The sequence below is a fragment of the Pterocles gutturalis genome, unplaced genomic scaffold (genome assembly GCF_000699245.1).
Source record: "Pterocles gutturalis isolate BGI_N339 unplaced genomic scaffold, ASM69924v1 scaffold8990, whole genome shotgun sequence".
NCBI lineage: Eukaryota > Metazoa > Chordata > Aves > Pterocliformes > Pteroclidae > Pterocles > Pterocles gutturalis.
Genome location: NW_010140823.1, coordinates 138,322 through 158,303, shown reverse-complemented (window position 1 = coordinate 158,303; position 19,982 = coordinate 138,322). Strand labels below are relative to the sequence as shown.

Genomic DNA, 19,982 nt, shown 5'->3' with positions numbered 1-19,982 from the left:
AAGTGCACACCAGACATGCTCCTGCCTGGCTTTCTTACAGTCACTTCATACTAAAACGGATGCCAGGAACCAGCTTTGTCTCCTGACACCACCGTCCCTGTGACACTTCAGACCCTGGAAGTACTGCCTGAGAGCTCTGTCAGCTCCTGTATCACCTTCTTGGAGATGAAAGAAAAGACATCCTACCTATTCCATCCCTACACAGACAGGGGTTGCAGTGATGATATCCTTGTACCCAGCAGTCAAAGCTGATCTCTTCTTAACAAAACATATTTGGCTTCTCCTATTTGCTCTCACCTCTCTTTCAGGAGTCCCTGGCTCTCTTAAAGGCACAGCACCTCCAGGGTACCTGGGCCGCGTCCCTCTGCCCTCCTGCATTGCAAACAGTGGTGTAGAGGACTTACTACATCCTCCTCCTCCTCTTGCTAAGGAAGCGATGGAATGTACATCTGCCTCTCTCTCCCTGGGAGAAACTGATCCCCCACTCCTTGAAGGGCTTGCCCACACAGCTGCTCTCAGCTCATCAGCCTGGACTCAGTGTTGTCAAGGGTATAAAAAGATGGTGCTCATGAAAGAGGTCTATTTTCTTAGGTAGCTTTGCAAAAATGTCTGGTTTCCGCAGCTGGCCGCTGCCTCCCTCCCCAGAGGTGGTCCAATGTCAGAGCTGTTAAATATATACAGCTATGTAAATATTTTATTTCAATCTTGTGACTATGAATATTTTAGCAAAACATTTTGCTCTGATTTTCTTGTCTCTCTCTCCCTCCTCAGGTAAGTGACCAGCTTGAACAGTTTAGTGGCTAAAAATCGATGAAACATTCAAAATACCACACAAACCAACAACACCATGTTAAATGCATAAAGCCAGCTGAAAAGAAATCCATTATTTATTAGCTCTGTGCCTTTATCAAGCAAAGCTCAAAGTGCATTTCAAACTGGATTCTTCAGAGGTGCTGCTCTTGACTGCCTTGTTCAGTATACTCTAACTTCAGAGGCAGAAAATTAATTTTTTTTTTCTGCTGATCATATATTCCCTTTAGCATTGTGGCTTCTAACCTCCAGGCTGTGACCCCACCATGCAGCCTGAGGGCTTTGAACATTTTTCCCATTTTCCATTCTTTCTCTTTCTAGTGAAACAGATCTCTTCTGAGGCATGGTACCATCCAACAGCTCTTGCAGCTCCTCTCTGAATCCTCAAGGAAAAAGCATAAAAGGAGCCTGGAATATACCTGACCCTGCTGGGTTGGGCACCCAGCCATGCCACTTGGGACACAAACACTCCTTGTCAGGCACACAATTGCTGCATAGACATCAAAGACTTGCCTTAAAACACAGCCCACAGCAGCCTTCTGGCTGCTCTCCCCCACAACAGAGAGCCCTCAGCCCTGCCCTACCCCTGCAGATACTCACGGCAATCCTGCTCATCAGACTTGTCCTTGCAGTCTTCATCCCCGTCGCACTTCCAGTTCAGGTGGATGCATTCACCGTTGCCGCACTGGAACTCATGAGCTGCGCAGGTGTTGAGGGCCTTGGCATCGTAGCCGCACTTCTCTACGGACTCGTCTGACTGATCCTCACAGTCTGGCTGGTTGTCGCAGACCCACAGCTCCGGGATGCACACACTGTTGTTGCACTGGAACTCATTGGGGTTGCAGGTCAGAGGGGAGCATTTCCTTTCATCGCTGCCATCCCCGCAGTCATTGTCACCGTCACACACAAAGATGATGGAGATGCACGACTTGTTACTGCACTGGAATTCATTGGGAGAACAGGCTTGGGAATAAAAACAAACAGGTGAGTTGTGAGGTCTCCAACCTACCCCTCACCCCTGTGCCAGCTTTTGTGCCCTCACCCTCCTCCTGTCTCAGACATTGCTGATGTGCTAAAGCTGTCTGTCCTAACCCAAAACATTTGTCCATGGTAAACTACATGGCAAGGAGCAGGTGAAGACGCAGTGGTCATCCCTCCAGCTGTGCCATAGGACACATCGTCTATGGGCCATGGGCAGCCCTGAAGAAGGGGCCGCAGGGCTGCGAGAGCTGCAGGTGGGAAAAGCTGGTGGCCACCTGCAGCGCTGCGCCAGTGTTGAGGCAGGAGCGGCCAGGGCAGCCCCAGCGTATGGGGTGACAGCACAGAAAGAGCGGGGAGATCGCAGGCTGGGCTGGAGGTCTGCTGGCACACGCTGGTGGACTTGTTCAGCGCTTCGCTTTGCTCCGTGCTGACATTACCAGCTTCCTGACTTTCACAAGCACAGAATCAGGTTTCAGGATTTCACAGTGTGCCTAGTTTTGGACATATTAAGTGGGATGTGTAGGGTAAATATTTAGTGATTTGAGCATCAATTTCACTGCAATCTGCCAGTAAAGCCCTTTACAACACACTGAATGGCTTCCCTGGAAATCACAACTCCGCATTAACATACAAATGAGGCATTTGTCAGACAGGAAGCCCAGTGGAGTACTCTCCTCTGCAAGCCTAATGGACAGAGAAGCCTGCTCAAATTAAACTTTCAGGTACTCCAACAGTGTGCAGTTCACAGTCACTTTATTTCATCAAGGTGTGGGGGAACCAAAACCCTGAAGGAAATTCTCCATAAGTACTTCAAGGTAGTTACTTAAAAAAGAATTCTGCTTCTGCAGTTTCAGTCATCTGCAGGGTAGTTATGGCTTTGATAAATTACAAGTACACTAAATATATACAAACAAATCAAAATAAACTTTTTTTTTTTTTTTTTTTTTACACTTGGGAGTCTTTTTGTCTTCAGAAGCAGAACTATTAACTGTCGTATCTGCAGAGCCCCTGTGATAAACCACACAGTTCAGATCATACCAATTAATGCAATGGCCAGTGCATCTGCAAAGCAGTAGAATCTCTGCAAAGGAGTTGACATATCCCAGCTTTCAGCCAACGACAGGAACCCAGTGATATTCTACTGAAATATGTCTGTTTCATATCTGGGAATAAAACTTTATTTATCTAGCAATGAAGAACATGTCTACTTGTACACAGATACTTACATTCTAGCTTGCAAACTCGCTGGGATCTGTCTGTTAACCTAGCCTATAGTTCTACATCAGAGAGTGACAATATATATACTTCTCCCTTCCTGCCCTGCGCTCTGTCCCATTTAGTCCCAGGTTTTCCTGATGTTGCTGTGTCTATCAGAGTAGCAATCTGCCTAATTAGAGGAAAAAAGAGGTTTGCCTTCCTTGGTGCAATGCTACCATGCACTAGCTACAACCCAAGCTTTCTCCAACTGGGATAAATGTTAAAGAGAATCTCAGCTTGACATCAATAATTAAATGCAACAGAGTGTGGTCACCAAAGGAGCATGCAGTGCTAGACACCAAAGTGTCACCTGGTCCAAGTGGGTTGCTCAGGCTCCTTCTGTACTTGGTAGAGTATTTTGGATATAGAGAGATGCCCTCAACAGGCAACTCCTGCCACCTACCATGGGATAAGAATGGTCCCTTGGAGGGGCTAATAGTTCTCCTCTCCAAACAGAGGGAACTGACATCAGGCAACTAGTATTAGGAGACAAATCCCTCTCATAAGGACCTGAAATACAAGCACAGTCTGGTGGAGAAGCATCTAAAAAAACCTTATTTTTGCATGGCAGAATTGAGACTGTTAAAATGGTCCAGTTTTCCCCAAATTCTGCTCTTTTTCTTCATTGAACATACTTCTCTATCCTTATTCCATAACTAGAAATAATCTATTAACCCTACTGATGAGTACACAGCTGCATAACCTAACAGTCTTCGGATGATGCATAATATGGAACTTCCAAATGGAAAATAAGGTAACAGTTATGATCTATTAAATCTACTTGAAAAAGGAAGTGAGAAACAGGACTATTTCTAGGGCTGTGTACTGTTGCTATAACAGATCAAGGCTGAGAAGAAGAAATTGCTTTTCTGGCATTATTTTGATGACTCTCAGAAACAGATCAGTGAGCAAAATTTTGCATAGTCCTTTGATCCCTAGTTATTGGGCAAGGTTGTAATGATTTGCACACTCCAAATGTGCATTAATTTCCTTTCCCCCAACTGTAACGAGCCCATCTTTTTTCCCCTCATTGTTTTCCTGGTCCCACCTCCACCCCTCCTTCTGTCTGTACGCATTTCCCTTCAGAAATCTGCTGCATTGACAAATTAGTGACTGATAAACATATGTGTGGGATACAGACAATGGAAGCTTGCACAAAAGCTTCTCCTCTGCACCTACAAATCCCAGGACAGATATAAAATTACTGATAATCACAGCCAGAAAATAGAAGCAGTTCAGCTTTTGTAACCTCTCATGAGGACTTTCTCAGTGAAGCTTTTGAATTACTAGCAAAAAATTGCGTGGTCATTATTATTTTATTTCTTTTTAAAAATTAAATTTAGTGTGATGACAGCACTAGAGACTACAAGTTCTCCCTCCACTGAGCAAGCCCAGCAGCCCGGCAGTTACTAGCTCCCCTTTCCCACCACTGAGTCCTTAGGTGGGGATCAACCTCCGCAACTCACTTGTGCAGCTAAAGCCCAGGGCAGCAGCACCAGCACTGACAGGGCATCACCTGCACCAGGACAAGGCCGAGGAGGCAGAAGAGCAGCTCTTTGTGCTCAGGTCTTCCCGCCTGCACTTGCAGCAGCCATACGTTGCTGGGAAAATGAGTAAGACCGATGGGCTGCTACCACTGTGCCATGACAAGGAGGCCACTGGCCAGCCACCAGACCTGTCCCAGGGGCCAGAGCAGTGCGTGCCCTAGCAGCCAGCAGCAGTGCCAAATAGGGACACGTGGTTCCTTGCCACAGAAGACTGTCCTAGGCACCTTCTGGTGAACTCAAGAAATAAAAATGTCTTTTTCTTCATTTACAGACCTAACGACCATTTTCAGACCAGCTCAAATGGGACAGTTCCTTCTGGGTCACACATGCCTCCAGCAGAGACGTCCCTCTCTGTGTGCAGCTGGCTCTGCTGCTGGCCACGGGCAGGCAGATAATGTCCCAATTCCTCTCACCCTTCCGTTATCCTCTCTGACAGCTAAAATCCGCAGGGCATGCCAGGATAAAGCAAAGTCTGCAGCTTCCAGCCACTCAGGGACTTGCCCTGGCACAAACAGGCAACAGAAGAGAAAAGCTGCTTACAATCCCTCTGTACCTAGGCAAGAGCCAGCACGCTGGTGCTCTTTGGAGTCCCTGCTGCATGGTTTGGTGCTGGTTTGAAGAATCTAATAAAAAGCAGCACTACAAATTATCTTACATAGCACCTGGAGAGATGAGGATGGGGAAGTAAAGTGCCCAGGACACTTAACTTCACCTCTCCGTTCATAAATCTGTCAGGGTACCTAGGTAGTCCCATCACTACAGCATTTCACTGCCTCCAGAGCATTTCAACAGCAAATATGTGAGTAGTAATTAAATGATCACTGAAGTTTTTTTTTATTTGACTTGAGCAATTTGTTTGCATTCTCTGATTTTGCTCCCTGTCCTATTGTAAGTTTATTAATGCAAAACAAGAGAAACAAATATTCGCTTGCTTTCCTTAGTGCCAAAGAAATTAATAAATGTCGTACTCTAAGGTGCAAAACCTACTTCAAATATGAAGTGATCCCAGTAGAAATCTTGGAAATGCTTGTCAAGAAAAAGTGTTTAACCAACAGGCTTCCAAGCAGTAAACAAGCATAATTAAAAAAGAGGTTTTGCAGAGTACTGTAATCCATTAAGGTTCTTCACAGTTTTAGGAAGCAAAATATCACATCTAAATGACAGTGTACATGTGCTTTGGCCTGTAGACAGTATATACTGGAGGTGTTCTGCATTCATTTCTACCTTGTACTATATGCCAATACACAGAGCACAACTGTCACAGTTTTTGCCTCACAGCTTCCAGCTGGAATCTTGTCACATCTCTTGAGGAGAGTGGAGCAGAAGCAGCCTTTGGATAGAGAAAAAGTTTAAAAAAAAGACAAAAAAAAAAAAAAAAGAGACAGATTGCAGTTACGGAGTTAGTGTTTCTGTACTGGCTGGTTCTCTTCTGCTCAGAGCCAGCATTTAACCAGAGGCTTTAGTGAGCAGTGAGGTACAGAAGGGACAATCTTAGCTCAGGCGCTGCACCAAAAAATTAAGATAATTTTACCACATGCTTTTTAAGTGCTTATAGAGAAAACCAGAATGCTGTAAAGATACTCAGAGCACTCTCTGAGAACTGTAATTAAAAAAAAAAAAAATTGTACATAACATTTCTGCAACAGACATCTCTACCAAGCATGGATCCTCAGATCTGGATAAAACTCAAAATATGAAATAAAGAGGATATCCATCATTAATAGGAGCTGGGAATTATGTACAATGGACTATAGCTACTGCCACTGCTAATCTTTAATTGAAGATTTTCTAGCTTTTCAGTGAGAGTCGGATATTTAATTCATCCTTCTCCTCCAAAAAAAGTCAGTTCTACTTGAAATTACATGAACGGCTTAAAGAAAGATAATTATTTGGTAAAATTTGTCGTAAAGTAGATAACAGCAATTACTGATGCTGAAGACAAGAAAATAAGATGAACTATTGCACTGCATTTTTCTGACACCCTCCCCAAAGCAACTTGAAAAAAGTGTGGTTCAAAATGTCTCCTTTGCTTAAATCCAATAATGACTCTTCTAAAGAAGGCAAAGGATGAGTTGCACATACTAACATTTGCATTGAGAAGGGAGAAATGCTGTTGATTTATCACTGCTTCAACACTGGCAGGAGAGGTTGGTGGACTTCAGAATCTCTCCTAAGTTGTGAGGTTTAGGATCCACATGGCTGCAGGAGTTGGAATGCCTGCGCTCCGTCTGCCCAGGTATTCTGTGCAAAGTAATTTAATTAAAAAATTAATCTCCGAGCTGGACCATGGATAAGGAGGTCACAGAGTCCAGACAGGCTAAATTAAGTTGGAACTCCCAGGCCAGTTACCAACGCTGTCATCATGTTAGTTTTGTTTAATTAGTATTTATTTTCAGAGTTAATTGTATCTAAATTATTTGGTTTGTCTGCAGACAATCTGTGTGCTTACCATATACCTCGATATTTCATACAGCTCTTCAGTCAAATGCCAGTCTGTACAGCACGGATTCATGCCTGGAAGGACGAGTTTCCCACGGAAAGCTGCCCTCCAGGAAGGACAGCAAAAGAGATGGAGGTAGATGAAGATGACCTTGAAGCACATTGCTCTGAAAAAATGACAGGCCTCCCGTGGAGGGAATAATGCAGCTGAATTGCAGTCTCACTACTAACGGTGGTTGTTGCTATGGTGATTGATACCGAACAGCCCGTACAGACGAAGACTGCAGAAGGAATAGTAATTCCTGATATTGTTCAAATCACTAATGTAGCTAAGGAGCCATCTCTCGCACATTAATATTTGCATGTGTTCACTGCCTTTGCCACACTGCTCCCCTCAAACACAAATGAGTTATTTTTCCATTCTCGGCAGCAGTATTTGCATAGAATTAGCTAATTATAATGGAGCAACCAGACGCTAAAGCCCCTGCTGATAAATAATAGTTGGTTCAAAAATATATTTACTGATTAAGAGTATATTTCCTCAGAATCATATATTCATCCAAAGTGGCTTAATTTTCTGAAAATAGAATTAATTATGACCCCACAATTTATGGAGAAAAGCAGCTTACATACAAAAGGTATTCACACTCAGAATTTCTTCCATCTTTAATCTTACTTAGGTGCAATAAGGTTGCTAACTCAGACTTGCAGTCTCCTCAATTTCACTTTATACCAGGAAAGTGTTAGGAAGTTTATCACAGGTGCTTCCGGTTAAGTGACTGGAAATTACCTCAAAATAAGAACAAGGAGGTCCAGTGTAGAGGGGTTTAGGAGTAAAATAAAGCAACTTGGGAGGAAAAAAAGGATGGTCAGAATCCCTAAGGTTGATATTGTTCAGCTTTTTGCTAAAATCCAAGACATCCCACAGAGATCTCATGGGGATAAAGACCTATCACTAATCTTATATTTTGATAGGAATATAATCAGCTGAATCAGATTGGACATGTTTAGTACTAGCCAAAATTTAAATGGAAAAAAAATAGGCGGGGATGTGTTTTGTGGGTTTCTTTTCTGACTAAAAATTGTAACTGTATGGGAGATGCTCACTCCCTATTCCCTCAGACATGACTTGCTTATTAAAATGGCAATTTTACAAATTACACCAATTTGGCAAATCCCTCAGAAACAGCTGATAATATCCATGAAACTAACAGCTGCTGTAATATTATCACACAAACTCCATAATTCTAAGGAATGTATAAATGTTCTTTCAGCAACCAGAAGAGAGCATTACTGAACGAAGCCTCGATCCTGTGGCAGTGCACAAAAAAACCACATCACTGCATACACAGACCTCTTGGGTTGAGCAGGATTCCCTGTGGTTATGAGGACTGCCTGCACAGACTTTTCTGCATGACTAGGAGTTCATTTTGCCATTGCAGAGTTTAACTCACAGACACTTTGCCAGGAAAAGCCTACTCCATCGATCTCACCTTCCATCCACTGGGCAGACTTCCACTTCGTGCTCATCTGCTAATAGAGAGACACAAACTGCCTTATTATACCTGTTTTCTCCATTGCTTTCTGGTTTCTTATGTCCAGCTCAGGAGAGAGACTTAATCAGAATCCTAAATGCTACACTTTAATCACAATGGCAAATATGGCATAATTTGTTTTATTCTCAGAAAATCTACAAGCTCCATTTTTTTTCCCCCCGTCTAGGGAAGGCAAGGAATTCAAACCCATGTCTGTTGGTCCACAGCTATGTTGCTGGCCTGCTGCTTCCTCCTTACCCACACATTCCCAAACACAGGGATGGCACCAGTTTGACCAGTTGGAAAACTGAACCGTTCCGCCAGAATCAATCAAGTCTTTACACTGCCATAACCAAGAAGGGAATCCTACGTGTCTGTAACAATCTACAATAGTTATCTTTATTGAAGGCAGATAGGGAACAAGGGAGCAGCAACCGACACTACAAAGCTACGTGCACTGCTAAAGCGTGTGCAGCTACTCTCACATCATGAGAACTGTACACACCTCAAAAGCACTCATATAGAAAAAAAAAAATCTTAATTCTTAGGTAGAATGGTTCATTGATGGAATCGCCACACAGGCCTGTCTATGAAATATAGAGCAAAGAAAAGCCACACTGGCCACCCTCAGGATAAGTTTCTGAACCAATGGGCCAAACAGGCAAGGCAGGGAGAAAGGCCTGGCTTCAGCCAAGGGCTCGCAGGTTTTAACTCAGCTGAGTAACAAGAGACAAAACCCTCAGGATAAGTTTCTGAACCAATGGGCCAAACAGGCAAGGCAGGGAGAAAGGCCTGGCTTCAGCTACAGCAGCCAAGGGCTTGCAGGTTTTAACTCAGCTGAGTAACGAGAGACAAAGCAGTGCTCACGTTGCAAGCAATGAGGTCACCGCGCCATAAAATCTCCACTTTCAATAATTTACTTTGCTTGATGGTAATTCTCTGTAAGAGGAGATATTTCTTCTTGTTGCAGGGTGCTTCACTATTAAACGCATTCATGGCATTTAGAACATGGCACTATTAACTCTTCTGGAGCACAGACAAAACAAGGAAACACTAAGAGTTGTCACATCTCACCCCCCCTCAGTTTAGCCAACTGTCTCTGACATTTCTCTAGGAACAGCGATACAAAGTGAGTTTGAATGTAGGTTCAATAACAATTTAAAAGATGCTTTTGAAATAAAACAGTTTGCAAAGTAACTGATCCGAAGGGAAGAGTACCTTACAAAGAAGCATTGAGGACAAAATGAGACAATTGGCAGAATTCAGTGTAGCCAGATTCAAGGCTATGAATATAAGCACATAACGTATTGGCCAAGTCTATAAAGACAAGACCACTGTGGTGGTTTCGGGAGAGACTGACGGACCTTTCAGGAAACAACCAGCCCTTAATTTTATTCAGTTACGTGATACTAGGGGGCACAGCTATTATTTGATGTAAACAATGTACCCGCATAATGTACCCACAATTCCACAAAAGAATGGCAATAATTTTCAGAAAAAATGTCTTGGATTGTCTGCTCAAATGGAAAATTTAAGCACTGAGTGACACTCACTGCAATTAGAAGTGTAAGGGTCGCATGCTAACTGCACTCACTTTAATAGCAGTGAGATTTCTATGGCATTAGGATTTGCCCTTCGGTTTCTACAGCTTTGAAATAGAAGGCAGTGCTTTGCTGGATTTGGGCTGAGATGAAGAATCAATGGCAGAACATGAGCAATTATTTTAAACTTGTTGGAAAAAGTAAGTGTATTTAAGTGTATTTTATTGTGTGCTAAACCTTCCCAGTTATATTTTATCAAATAAACAAATTTATTTGCAAAATATAAGCAAAGTTAATACAACCATTATATCTTCCTCTGTATGAAAATAGTGTATTTCAGCCACTGAGATAACTTTCTGATGTTGTTTTATCCGTTAACATGACTCACAAATCAGCTTTTTTTAGGTTTTGCATTAAACACTACATGGTCCTCTCCTGCATAGGACTGTACCGAGTTCAAGCTAACCAATTTTGATTCAGTCTTCAGATCATATGTTCAGGAAGCATAACTGTTAAGCACTCATTAATTAGTGTAACGCATATGTACCCACGGCCACTGAAGGATGGAACTCCTACCCATGTATCTGCCATTGTAACACGATTGTTGGCACTGACAGCTATGGGAAATTTCCCTTAATAAAATTAAAGAGATTCTTGCTTTTTAGATGAATAGGCTCAGAATTATAGCTTCATTCTTATGAAGAAAGCACTTCAGGCACATGAAATGCAATCATATTTGGTAATAAGAGATTCAATTTCCTGGCTATTTCAATTCCAAGAGCTCTAACTGTTGAAAGATAGACTGCCCAGAATATAAACATCACTACAGGCCAATTTTTGCTCCTCTGACAGTAAGACAGGTAAGATTGGGAAGAAGAATCAGAGACAACTTCGCCAGGTAGTACAGAAAGAGCAGCAGGACAAAGCTTCTGTGTGCACACACAGGTAACATGCGGTTATGAAGCTGTATGAGCAGTATGAGGCTTTCATTTTAATTATCCATCTTTGTGTAAACCAGTTCTTTCACACCATTCTTCCACAACCCTGTGAAAGATTATCATTTGGGGTGTGTAGGACTTGTGTGTGGTGTGTGTATGAGACAGAATGAGCGCGAGTGCGCTTGCAGTGTGTTCTTTGCATCTACTCTCTTTTCCTAGCATACCTCCAGGGAAGCATTGCAGAAGTGCCAAATTCTGAATTGTCTTGTTTTCATATTGTGTTTTCCTCTATTATGCTTTAAAGACTAAATTATTCATGGAACATACTGATACGGACAATCTATCTGTAGCTGAGGGATCAGCACAGAGCAAATGTGCAGAGGCCACCGCCAAAGCCTGCTGTCGCGAGCGAGGCACCACTAAGCACTGGGAAACTCCATTTGCAGAACGTTACATGTGTCTGTTCTTTTTTAAAACCTATGCTCAAGAGACAGCAGTAGGGAAAACAAAGCCATTTTCCCCTTACCTTCTGCAGGTAGAGCCCTGGCACAGCTTAGAGCATGGTTTTAGGGTTTCATTCTTGACTTACACAGTGACTATCTTAGCTCTAAGCTAAGTTCATGCAGCATTTTACAATTAATTACAACAAGCATCCAATATATTAAAAATGCAACTACCTTCACTCTTCCTGGAAGAGTGCAATTAAAGGTAACTACCAATCTCATTTTTCTTGCTGTTTTATTCTGAAGGAAATCAGGACAAATATGATTGTGGGCTGAGATTTTTCCTAAATAACAATGGGGATTTTTCTGCAATTACTACTGCTTTCGAAGGAGCTCTAATACTTTAAGCAGTGATAAAGTGGCAGCTGTACATGTTTAATTTCTGAGAGCCAGGGCATAATGCACAAGCATTAATCCCTCCAGCTGTCCAGTAATTAAACATCATGTAAAGCCCACAGGATATCATTGCTGTGCTACCTTATCTTATTTATGAAGGACTTTCATTTGTTAAATCTATAGTCATTTTCTTTCCATTCTTGGAAATAATTGTAGATTCCTCCACTGTGGCAAGTGTACTCAGGTTACAGCTACCTTCTATAAAATGACAGGAATTTCAGGCTAGCCATGTCTCTTTTCATCACGTGCTGAAATACTCATGAACAGTGATAGCAGATAAATACTTCCTCTACTGCCATGAATGCAGTACTATGGGTTTTAACCCCATGAAAACTGGTGGGTTTCTCAGGGAGAATATATGGCAAAATCTGATCCTTTGGGTTTGATTTCCCTCTGAGCTGACTGAGGAACAGTACATCACCGTGCATCTAGCCTAACGAATGTAATGAACAGAATTTGTAACTGACAAAAGCGTGTATTAATCAGGCGGCAAAGGAAGATAAAATTAGTGTTACGTTATCGCCAAGCAAAAAGCTCTCGGTAGGATCTGTGGAGATTTGGAATGAACAGAATCAGTATGGTCAAATCCCCAGAGGTAGCACTGGAAGTGTGACTCAGATGCAAAACACAAGTACCTTTCACTGCATGAAGAAGAAAACAGTGCTGAGACGACATGATGCTCCTTATTGCTACAGGAAAGAAAACAGTGCTGAGACGACATGATGCTCCTTATTGCTACAGGACAATGATAAAAGATGAGAAGACAATTTAACTGTCATCAGAAAGGTCACTTCATGCGAGTGTAGGTGCAGGAGCAGTGTCAGGGAAGGTGGCTTTAAATTGGGCTTTGCAATTTCCCCCACTTCAGCTGGCTCATCACCAGGTGGATTTGCTGGAAGGATCAGACCAGCTTTAGCCTGCTTTAAATTCCACCTTCTGCCAGTCATCCTCAGGTGATGTGAGGGCTACTGAGAAGGCACTGGAAAGAGTTGTCTCTGAAAGTTTTCTGCACTTGGAACTTCCAAGAAAACAACTCCTCACGTATGAGCACTGCTGCTTTTTATGGAGAATCATACATGCCTGGAACTTTGCCAAGAAAGAGTTAAGTGAAAAGTTCCTGCCCAGAGGATCTTGTAAGTGATATATCTACTGTGGAAATGTGAAGGCTGTGAGCTACCATGGACACGTGGCTTACAGCTGAGCGAGACTGTGCCATTGTTTCCCTTATTAATTCAAAAAACTCTATCCAGTTTGTTCACTTTTAATCTGGCACATTGTATCATAGGGCTGAAAAATCTAGAATTAATTCTGAGATATATGGTCACCAATGAAAAGCCAGAAGACCATGGTCCAAAAGAAGATGCTTTTGGTAATGAGGCTGTCATGAGACTCCTGCATGGATTACTGGCTCTCACTCTTGGACAACTTTATGAGATTGATATAAGTATGTCCGCTACCTGCACAAGTTCCCACAGGTTGCTGTGTCTGTACTATAGCTAAGCAGAATAAATCATGGTATGGGAAAACAGCTTATTATACTATCCCTGTGTCAGTGAATACATCATTTCATTCTATCTATCAGGAAAGGGGAAAATTGTGCACTTCAAACTCCTCATCTGCAAGACACAATTTCCATACTGGGTGCAAGAAGTGGTCCAGGTGAGAACCAGTAACACAGTCAGAAGAGATGGGGCCAAAGCCCTGCTCTCTGCATTGATCATCCCAGAGTCCTGTCAGGAGGAACACACCATGTGTGCACTGCAAAGGGGCACAATGTCCATTTCAGCTGTTACAGGATGGTGACTCTTCTGTTCTAAAGACATGCTGAAATGTTCTCTGCACTCCTGAGTGGCTGACAAAACACCGGTTAATACCTCTCTTACAGAGATTTAACAAGTTCTGTTGTAGTTAGTAAAGTCTACACTGACCCTGAGTAGTGATGCTTTAATTACAGTCTCCCATATTTAATTTCTCTTTTTTAGTCTCAGTGAACACACTTATAAGCTTGTCCAATCAATTGGTGACAAAAGTTAGGTACACTGGGAGCAGAAAACCTCAACCAGGGGAATAAGAAAGAGGAAGCCAGCAAATTCAAGACTGCTCTTACATTATTAACTGCTGATGCCTATTTTAGAGAACTAAACCTGACCTATGACTACAGCACACTTAGTATGGTAAAGACACATATTACTTCTGCTCCAAAGAACTGAAAAATGTGGTGGGTTTTTTTTTTCTTTTTATATGCTCTTATTTTAAAAAGGCAGATATTTGCATTTTGTGCACTGGAAGTTAGCAGTGGACTTAAAGCTTACCTGCTGGAAGTAAATTATGCAGGCAGACAGGCACTTAGGTACCTACATGCAAGGATTAATACCTGCAATTAATCCCTGGTGCAATTTACAGCCTGTGCAGACACAAATCTGGATCCCTAATCACTAGTGCTTTATCCACCGCAGGTTACATAATTCACAGCTTCCACTGCTTCCTTGGGAAGTTCTTCCACAGGGTGAAAATCGTACCATTTCTCCTCTTTGTTCATGGGTGAACAACAATGAAGTGCGTTTCCATCCACTGATAGTGGCTTCCAAGCTGTATGATGGGGTCAGTGCCTGGACTGCTTATGAGAATAACTGTTTTCCTAATACTGATACCAGACCAGGTCTAACAGGCCAGCAAAGGCTCTTTTACACATCTCGCTGGAAGTTTTTATTTTAACGGATTTCACCTATCAAATTGTTTCTCACTGCAGACATGGTAAACAGTTTTTCCTATCAAGAAGTCGGAGTATTCATATTTAGAATATATTTAAAGTGTCACATTACCTCGAAGTAGTAGCTTTATTAACATGGATTTAGAAAGAGCCTAGGGTTTTTCTTCTGGATGCCCTCACAATATCTTTGAGTCATCTTCCTCTTGTTTATTGCACATGCAGGCTCACACTATAGAAATTATCCTGAGCACAAATAAAGTCCCTTCCAAACATTTATCCAGAAAGATGTGTTATTTATAGACAAGTTGTTCAGCTCTGGGAGAGGGTGCTCTGCTTCAAGGGGCTGCAGGTGACGGTCGGTGCTGGAGCTTCTTTTAAAATGGGAACAAAAACATGAGTGCAGAGGTTAAAATAATAAAAAAAAAAGGTCTAAACCTAGGAACACACTTTTTTTTCTTTTTTTTTTCCTGTCAGGATACTATGTGCTGCTGAGATACAAGAAAATGGATACAGGAGGATTCTAAACAGAGAAGAAATGGGAATGTTAACAGAGTATCAGTGGATAGGCTTAGTGAGGTTTATCAGATTTAGATAAAAGAGAGGATAGATATCAATCCTCCACAAGCTCTTAGAATTTAAACAGCTAACACATTTGTTCTCATCCATGAGGAAAACATCCTAATTTGACAAGCAACCTCACTGAAAATGTTCCCACTCCAGCCATTCAGCAGTGCCTCCTGTTTCCTTCTCAAAGTGAGTTTAATGCCTCTGAAAGGTGCCGACTTGACAGATCTTAGGACTGAAAGCGTCTGATGCTTGCACTCACCCAGGAAGCTCCAAGTTTGCCTGTCAGTGCCTTTCTGCCCAGTCCCCTGGCCAGCGAACAGCCCATCCCACATTCCCACTCAGCAGCAAACTCTCGGCAGAGATTGTCAACGTGCACCCACCAAGCTGGCAGCCTATGCGGGAACAACACTCAGTCATAAGCAACTAAATGAAAGTCACTAATACACTTCACATGAGTTACCCAACAACCATCAGAAGGCAGTAATTTGTCCTTGGATTAAATTTCCCATTTAAAGAACCTGCATGTGAACTAAAAACGTGGAAGATAAGCAAAACTAGAGATGCTGACACATCCAGAATAGAAACACTCAGCTATTTCTAAATCCATTAATAGTATCATTATCCTGAAATTATGTGACATTCAGAACATATTTATATTCATTGTGGGGGTTACCTAGAGCCTTGAAAAAAATAAGTTCAAAGCAATTTCAAGTACATTTTTGTTATAATGAAAGACTCCATGAGACAATTCCTACTGGTGTAAGCACCAACAGCACTGAATTAGCGGAGGCACCCACCAGTGTAAAAATGGTTTAATTTCAATAACTCATATTGAGAAAAGAATATTTTTTTCAGTAGCAGTAACAATTATCTTCTGAACTTGTCTCTAACTCAGGCCTCGCTATCAAAGGAAAAAAAAAAAGCATATGCTATAGAGAGAACACTAAGTTTAATACAGAAAACAAATAAGACTTTTGAAAACTGCCAAAACATCATTAGCTTAAAGGACGCAGGACCATGGGTCTAAGCACATCACCAATTTACCATTTCATTATAATTTATTACTTAGGAATTGTCCATGCACACGCACTTAATTCCACATGAAACAGGAGGCAACATAAAGCAGCCTATGCCTTTTCCTTGCAAGCCAACACAACCAAAACCATGCTGCACAGGCTCAGCGTGAGCACAGTAACCTGTTACCGTTACCCCTGGACCTCTGAGCAATGTGTATGGAATGGAGCTGCTTTGAAAAACTTAGTGTCTAATCTGTAGTTAATTGAATTAGTGAGTAGCATAGAACCTTCATACTGAGCTTCATACATAACAAACTGCACACTGGGTTTCAATAGCAAGAGCGAGGCCGACAGGTTGATGGAAGTGGTTATTCTCCTCTAGCTAGTACTTGTTAGGTCATATCTGAAATACTATGTCCAGTTTTGTGCCACGTTGACAGTACAGGAAAGGCGTTCGCAACCTGGAGAGAGTCCAGCTGAAGTCCAGCAAGAAGGTTTTGGTGCTGGAGCGGATGATATAAAAGGAGGGGTTGAGGGAAACGGTTTGGTTAACCTGGAGAAGATTAGAGGGAGATCTTATTGCCATTTTCCGATATCTAAAGGGGTGATACAGCGAAGCTGGAGGACAACTCTTCTCAGAAGTGCACAGCAAAAGGAGAAGAGGCAATAAGCACAAGTTGTGACAAAGGAAAAGGTGGAAAAGGACAAAGCAAAAATATTTTTTAAATGAATGACTAAACACTGGAACAGGTTGCTCAGACAGTAAAATCTTTGGTAAGACTAGATTTTGTTTGATAAAGCTGACTGCAAAGAAATAAATTCATCCACAGTGTTTTACTCAGGACCACAAAATATTCACATAAAACATACTTCATTACACTACTTCAATAAAAAAATATAATGTGTATTATGAGCTGGCTAAGTATTAGAGCCCAAAATTTGGTTTTCAAATGAAGAAACATCAATATGTGATTACATGTAATCATTCAACCCTTTCACCAGTAATCTGGAAGTAAAAATAACATTGCTGATTATCACTCGCAACACCAGAAATATTAATGGATGGGTGAATAACTACACAGAGTATGAGACAGTTTCTTAATAGCCTGGGATTGTTCGCATACAAAGAATTTAATAATGACAAACAGAGTTATATAAGAACAGTACTAGAAAGGTGATTTTACTTCTGCAACAGACTGGTAAAACTGATATTCCCTAGGTTCCAGTGGTCTGTATAAAAAGAAAGCTGGAAAATCATCTGGGATACTGAAGGGAGCCACAAAAATGAGTCAGGCATTCATTCGAACAAAAATACTTGACAACAAGCAGCATAAAGAACTAAATATGTTTTGTCTATCAAAAAGACAGTTTGAGAAATGGCTTGATTACACAGTGTAGGAGTTTTCAAAACACTGTTAAAGAGCTCTTTCATTCATCAGAGAAAGGCCTAATAAAAGGCAGTGGCCATTTAGGGATGGAATTTAAAACTGTTACCGTAAATAGCATATCATTGTGTTTCTGTCCAGTGAAACCAACAAGCTATTAATAATGAAATGTCCAGGCCTATCTGTTATATCCCAACAGAAGCTAGCCTTAGTCTATAGGGCTACACTCTGGAGGAGAAAGGACGTGGCTGTAGGCTGCTGAACTATCACAGAGGAAGGTTTGAACATTAAGTCCTTACTATATCATCTAAGTATTAACCCTGATAGTCATGTTCCAAACTGACTATTTTCTGCTACCATAGTAAAAGAACACTTAATTCTCCATAGAGCTCACTTTGTATTCTCCAACCAGCTCCAACTGGAGAATCCTTTTTTCCTCTCTTTTTCTAAAATTCACTACTTAGCATTGCAAATGTAGAGTGGATGAATTTGTTGGCAGGAAAAGTCAGCCCTTTACATGCAATTTGTAATAGTCACTCTAGGACTTTTATAGCCCTACAGGGAGATGTCCCATACATATTCAAATATTACTCGAACTCACCAGGAGTGCAACCAGCCTCATCAATACCACTTTCACAGTCCTTCTGCCCATCACATCTCCAGGACGACGGGATACATTTGTTGCTTAAGTCTCCACAGCTAATTTTTTCAGCTGGACATACTTGCTTGGCTGGAAGAATAAAATAAAGAAAAAAACACAAGTTAATTATAATTCTTGACATTGCTAACATTGTTTGCACTTTTAAAGTTACTTTTATTTTGTATGGCTCAATCCTGAGACACACTGTAATGAAATGCCAAGTCAACACTGATTTTGAGGCATGGCTGCTTAAATGCCCTGTACGTATTCCCCAAAAGAGATCACAATATTTTTACATTTAAAAAAAAAAAAAAAAAAAAAGAAGGATGGGGGATAAAAGACGTGCCACTGTTTATTTCAACAAAATCCCAGAAACTTAACTTTAACTCAAAGGAATTAGGGAAGAGGAACAAAAGCCAGATCCATATGCAACTTCTACCTAGCATTTCCTTGCAGGCAGGCTCTTGCTTTTTGGCCATCCCAGTGACCCTGAGTTGCAATAAACTGTGCGTAGGCTCTGTAGCTCTTCACACAGTCCTGGGGCCCAGTGGCCCTTTTCCACCTTCTCCTTGCCATCTCAGCCTGCGTATGGGCAACTTTGTGCTGCCTCTTGAATCAGGTCTCCTTGCCCAGGCTTTCCCAGAAACAAGGACCTTCCTGTCCTTCCAGGCTGTGCCTGACCCAGCTGATCCCTTCCAGGAATATAACTGTACAGAAACATGCAAATAAAACAAATACCACCCCTCTTATTTTCAAGCTTAACTCAAACTGACAGAGTTGCTTCAATAGACCAACAGGGATTTCAACTAAGATCCTTGGGCTGGTTGAAGGACTGGAATACTCAGCGTGAGCAATGCTCAGTACAGCACCAGTGCTGCCTGTTTGTGACAGCCTCAAACCCCCAACACACTGGGCTTTTGCTATTAAACACTAGCACCCTACACACAGCAGCAGTAGTACTGGGCAAACTACTCTGAAAATACTACCTCAAATTAAGTCAGGAAAACCAAATCGCCTGATTTTAGTATAAGGGTTTACTTATGTGTTTGGTAATGCAAGGCAATTTCTAAATTTAATAATCTAGGCAGATTACGGTCAGTAAACCTGGGGGAAAAGTGGCAAGCACAAGCATAAACTCACACATGTGAAACAAACTTAACTGTGACTACCTAAGTCAAAGGCAACTGTGATCTAAGACATGGAGACACAGGAAGACCTGCAGAAGCAAAACCTCCAGTACATGCAGGTATACAACTATGAAAAAAAACCCTGTGAGATTTATCTGGAACCAAGTAAGCTGTGAAGCTTGTTCTCTTATTTTGCATTACCAAAATTACTTTTTTTTTTTTTTTTTTAAATACTAGTGTAAAGAGCAACAGATCTACATTCATTGGGACAAGGCTGCTTGAATGCATAATATTCCACAGTTTAAAGAATTGTTTAGTATTCTGGAATCATCACCCAGTTTAGCAGCATTTGCTTATTAAACAGACCAATTTCTCTCTTTAAAAAATTACATGTTTTCAAATAGTTCTTCTATTGCTATTAATGATGATAACACTATATATGGCTGCAGGTGTACTGAAAAAGGACTAACTTAAATTCTGAATTAAAACTACCTTTACCAGGGCAGGGTAAAGTGAAAGATGTTTATGCAAAGTCAATCAGCTTCCCAAGTACTCAGCAAGAGAGGATGAAAATTATACTTCTCTCCCTT

General features: G+C 41.6%; 1 protein-coding gene across 1 annotated transcript in view; it reads right to left on the bottom strand.

Moving 5' to 3' along the window:
* LRP8 (low density lipoprotein receptor-related protein 8, apolipoprotein e receptor) overlaps positions 1-19,982 on the bottom strand; it is a gene marked incomplete at its 5' end in the record, with an annotated part of 181,588 nt that overhangs the window by 23,513 nt on the left and 138,093 nt on the right. The window contains 2 exons of the mRNA XM_010083820.1: positions 1,411-1,773; positions 18,227-18,355. Coding sequence (XP_010082122.1) covers positions 1,411-1,773; positions 18,227-18,355 — 492 coding nt within the window. The remainder of the gene's footprint in view (positions 1-1,410; positions 1,774-18,226; positions 18,356-19,982) is intronic.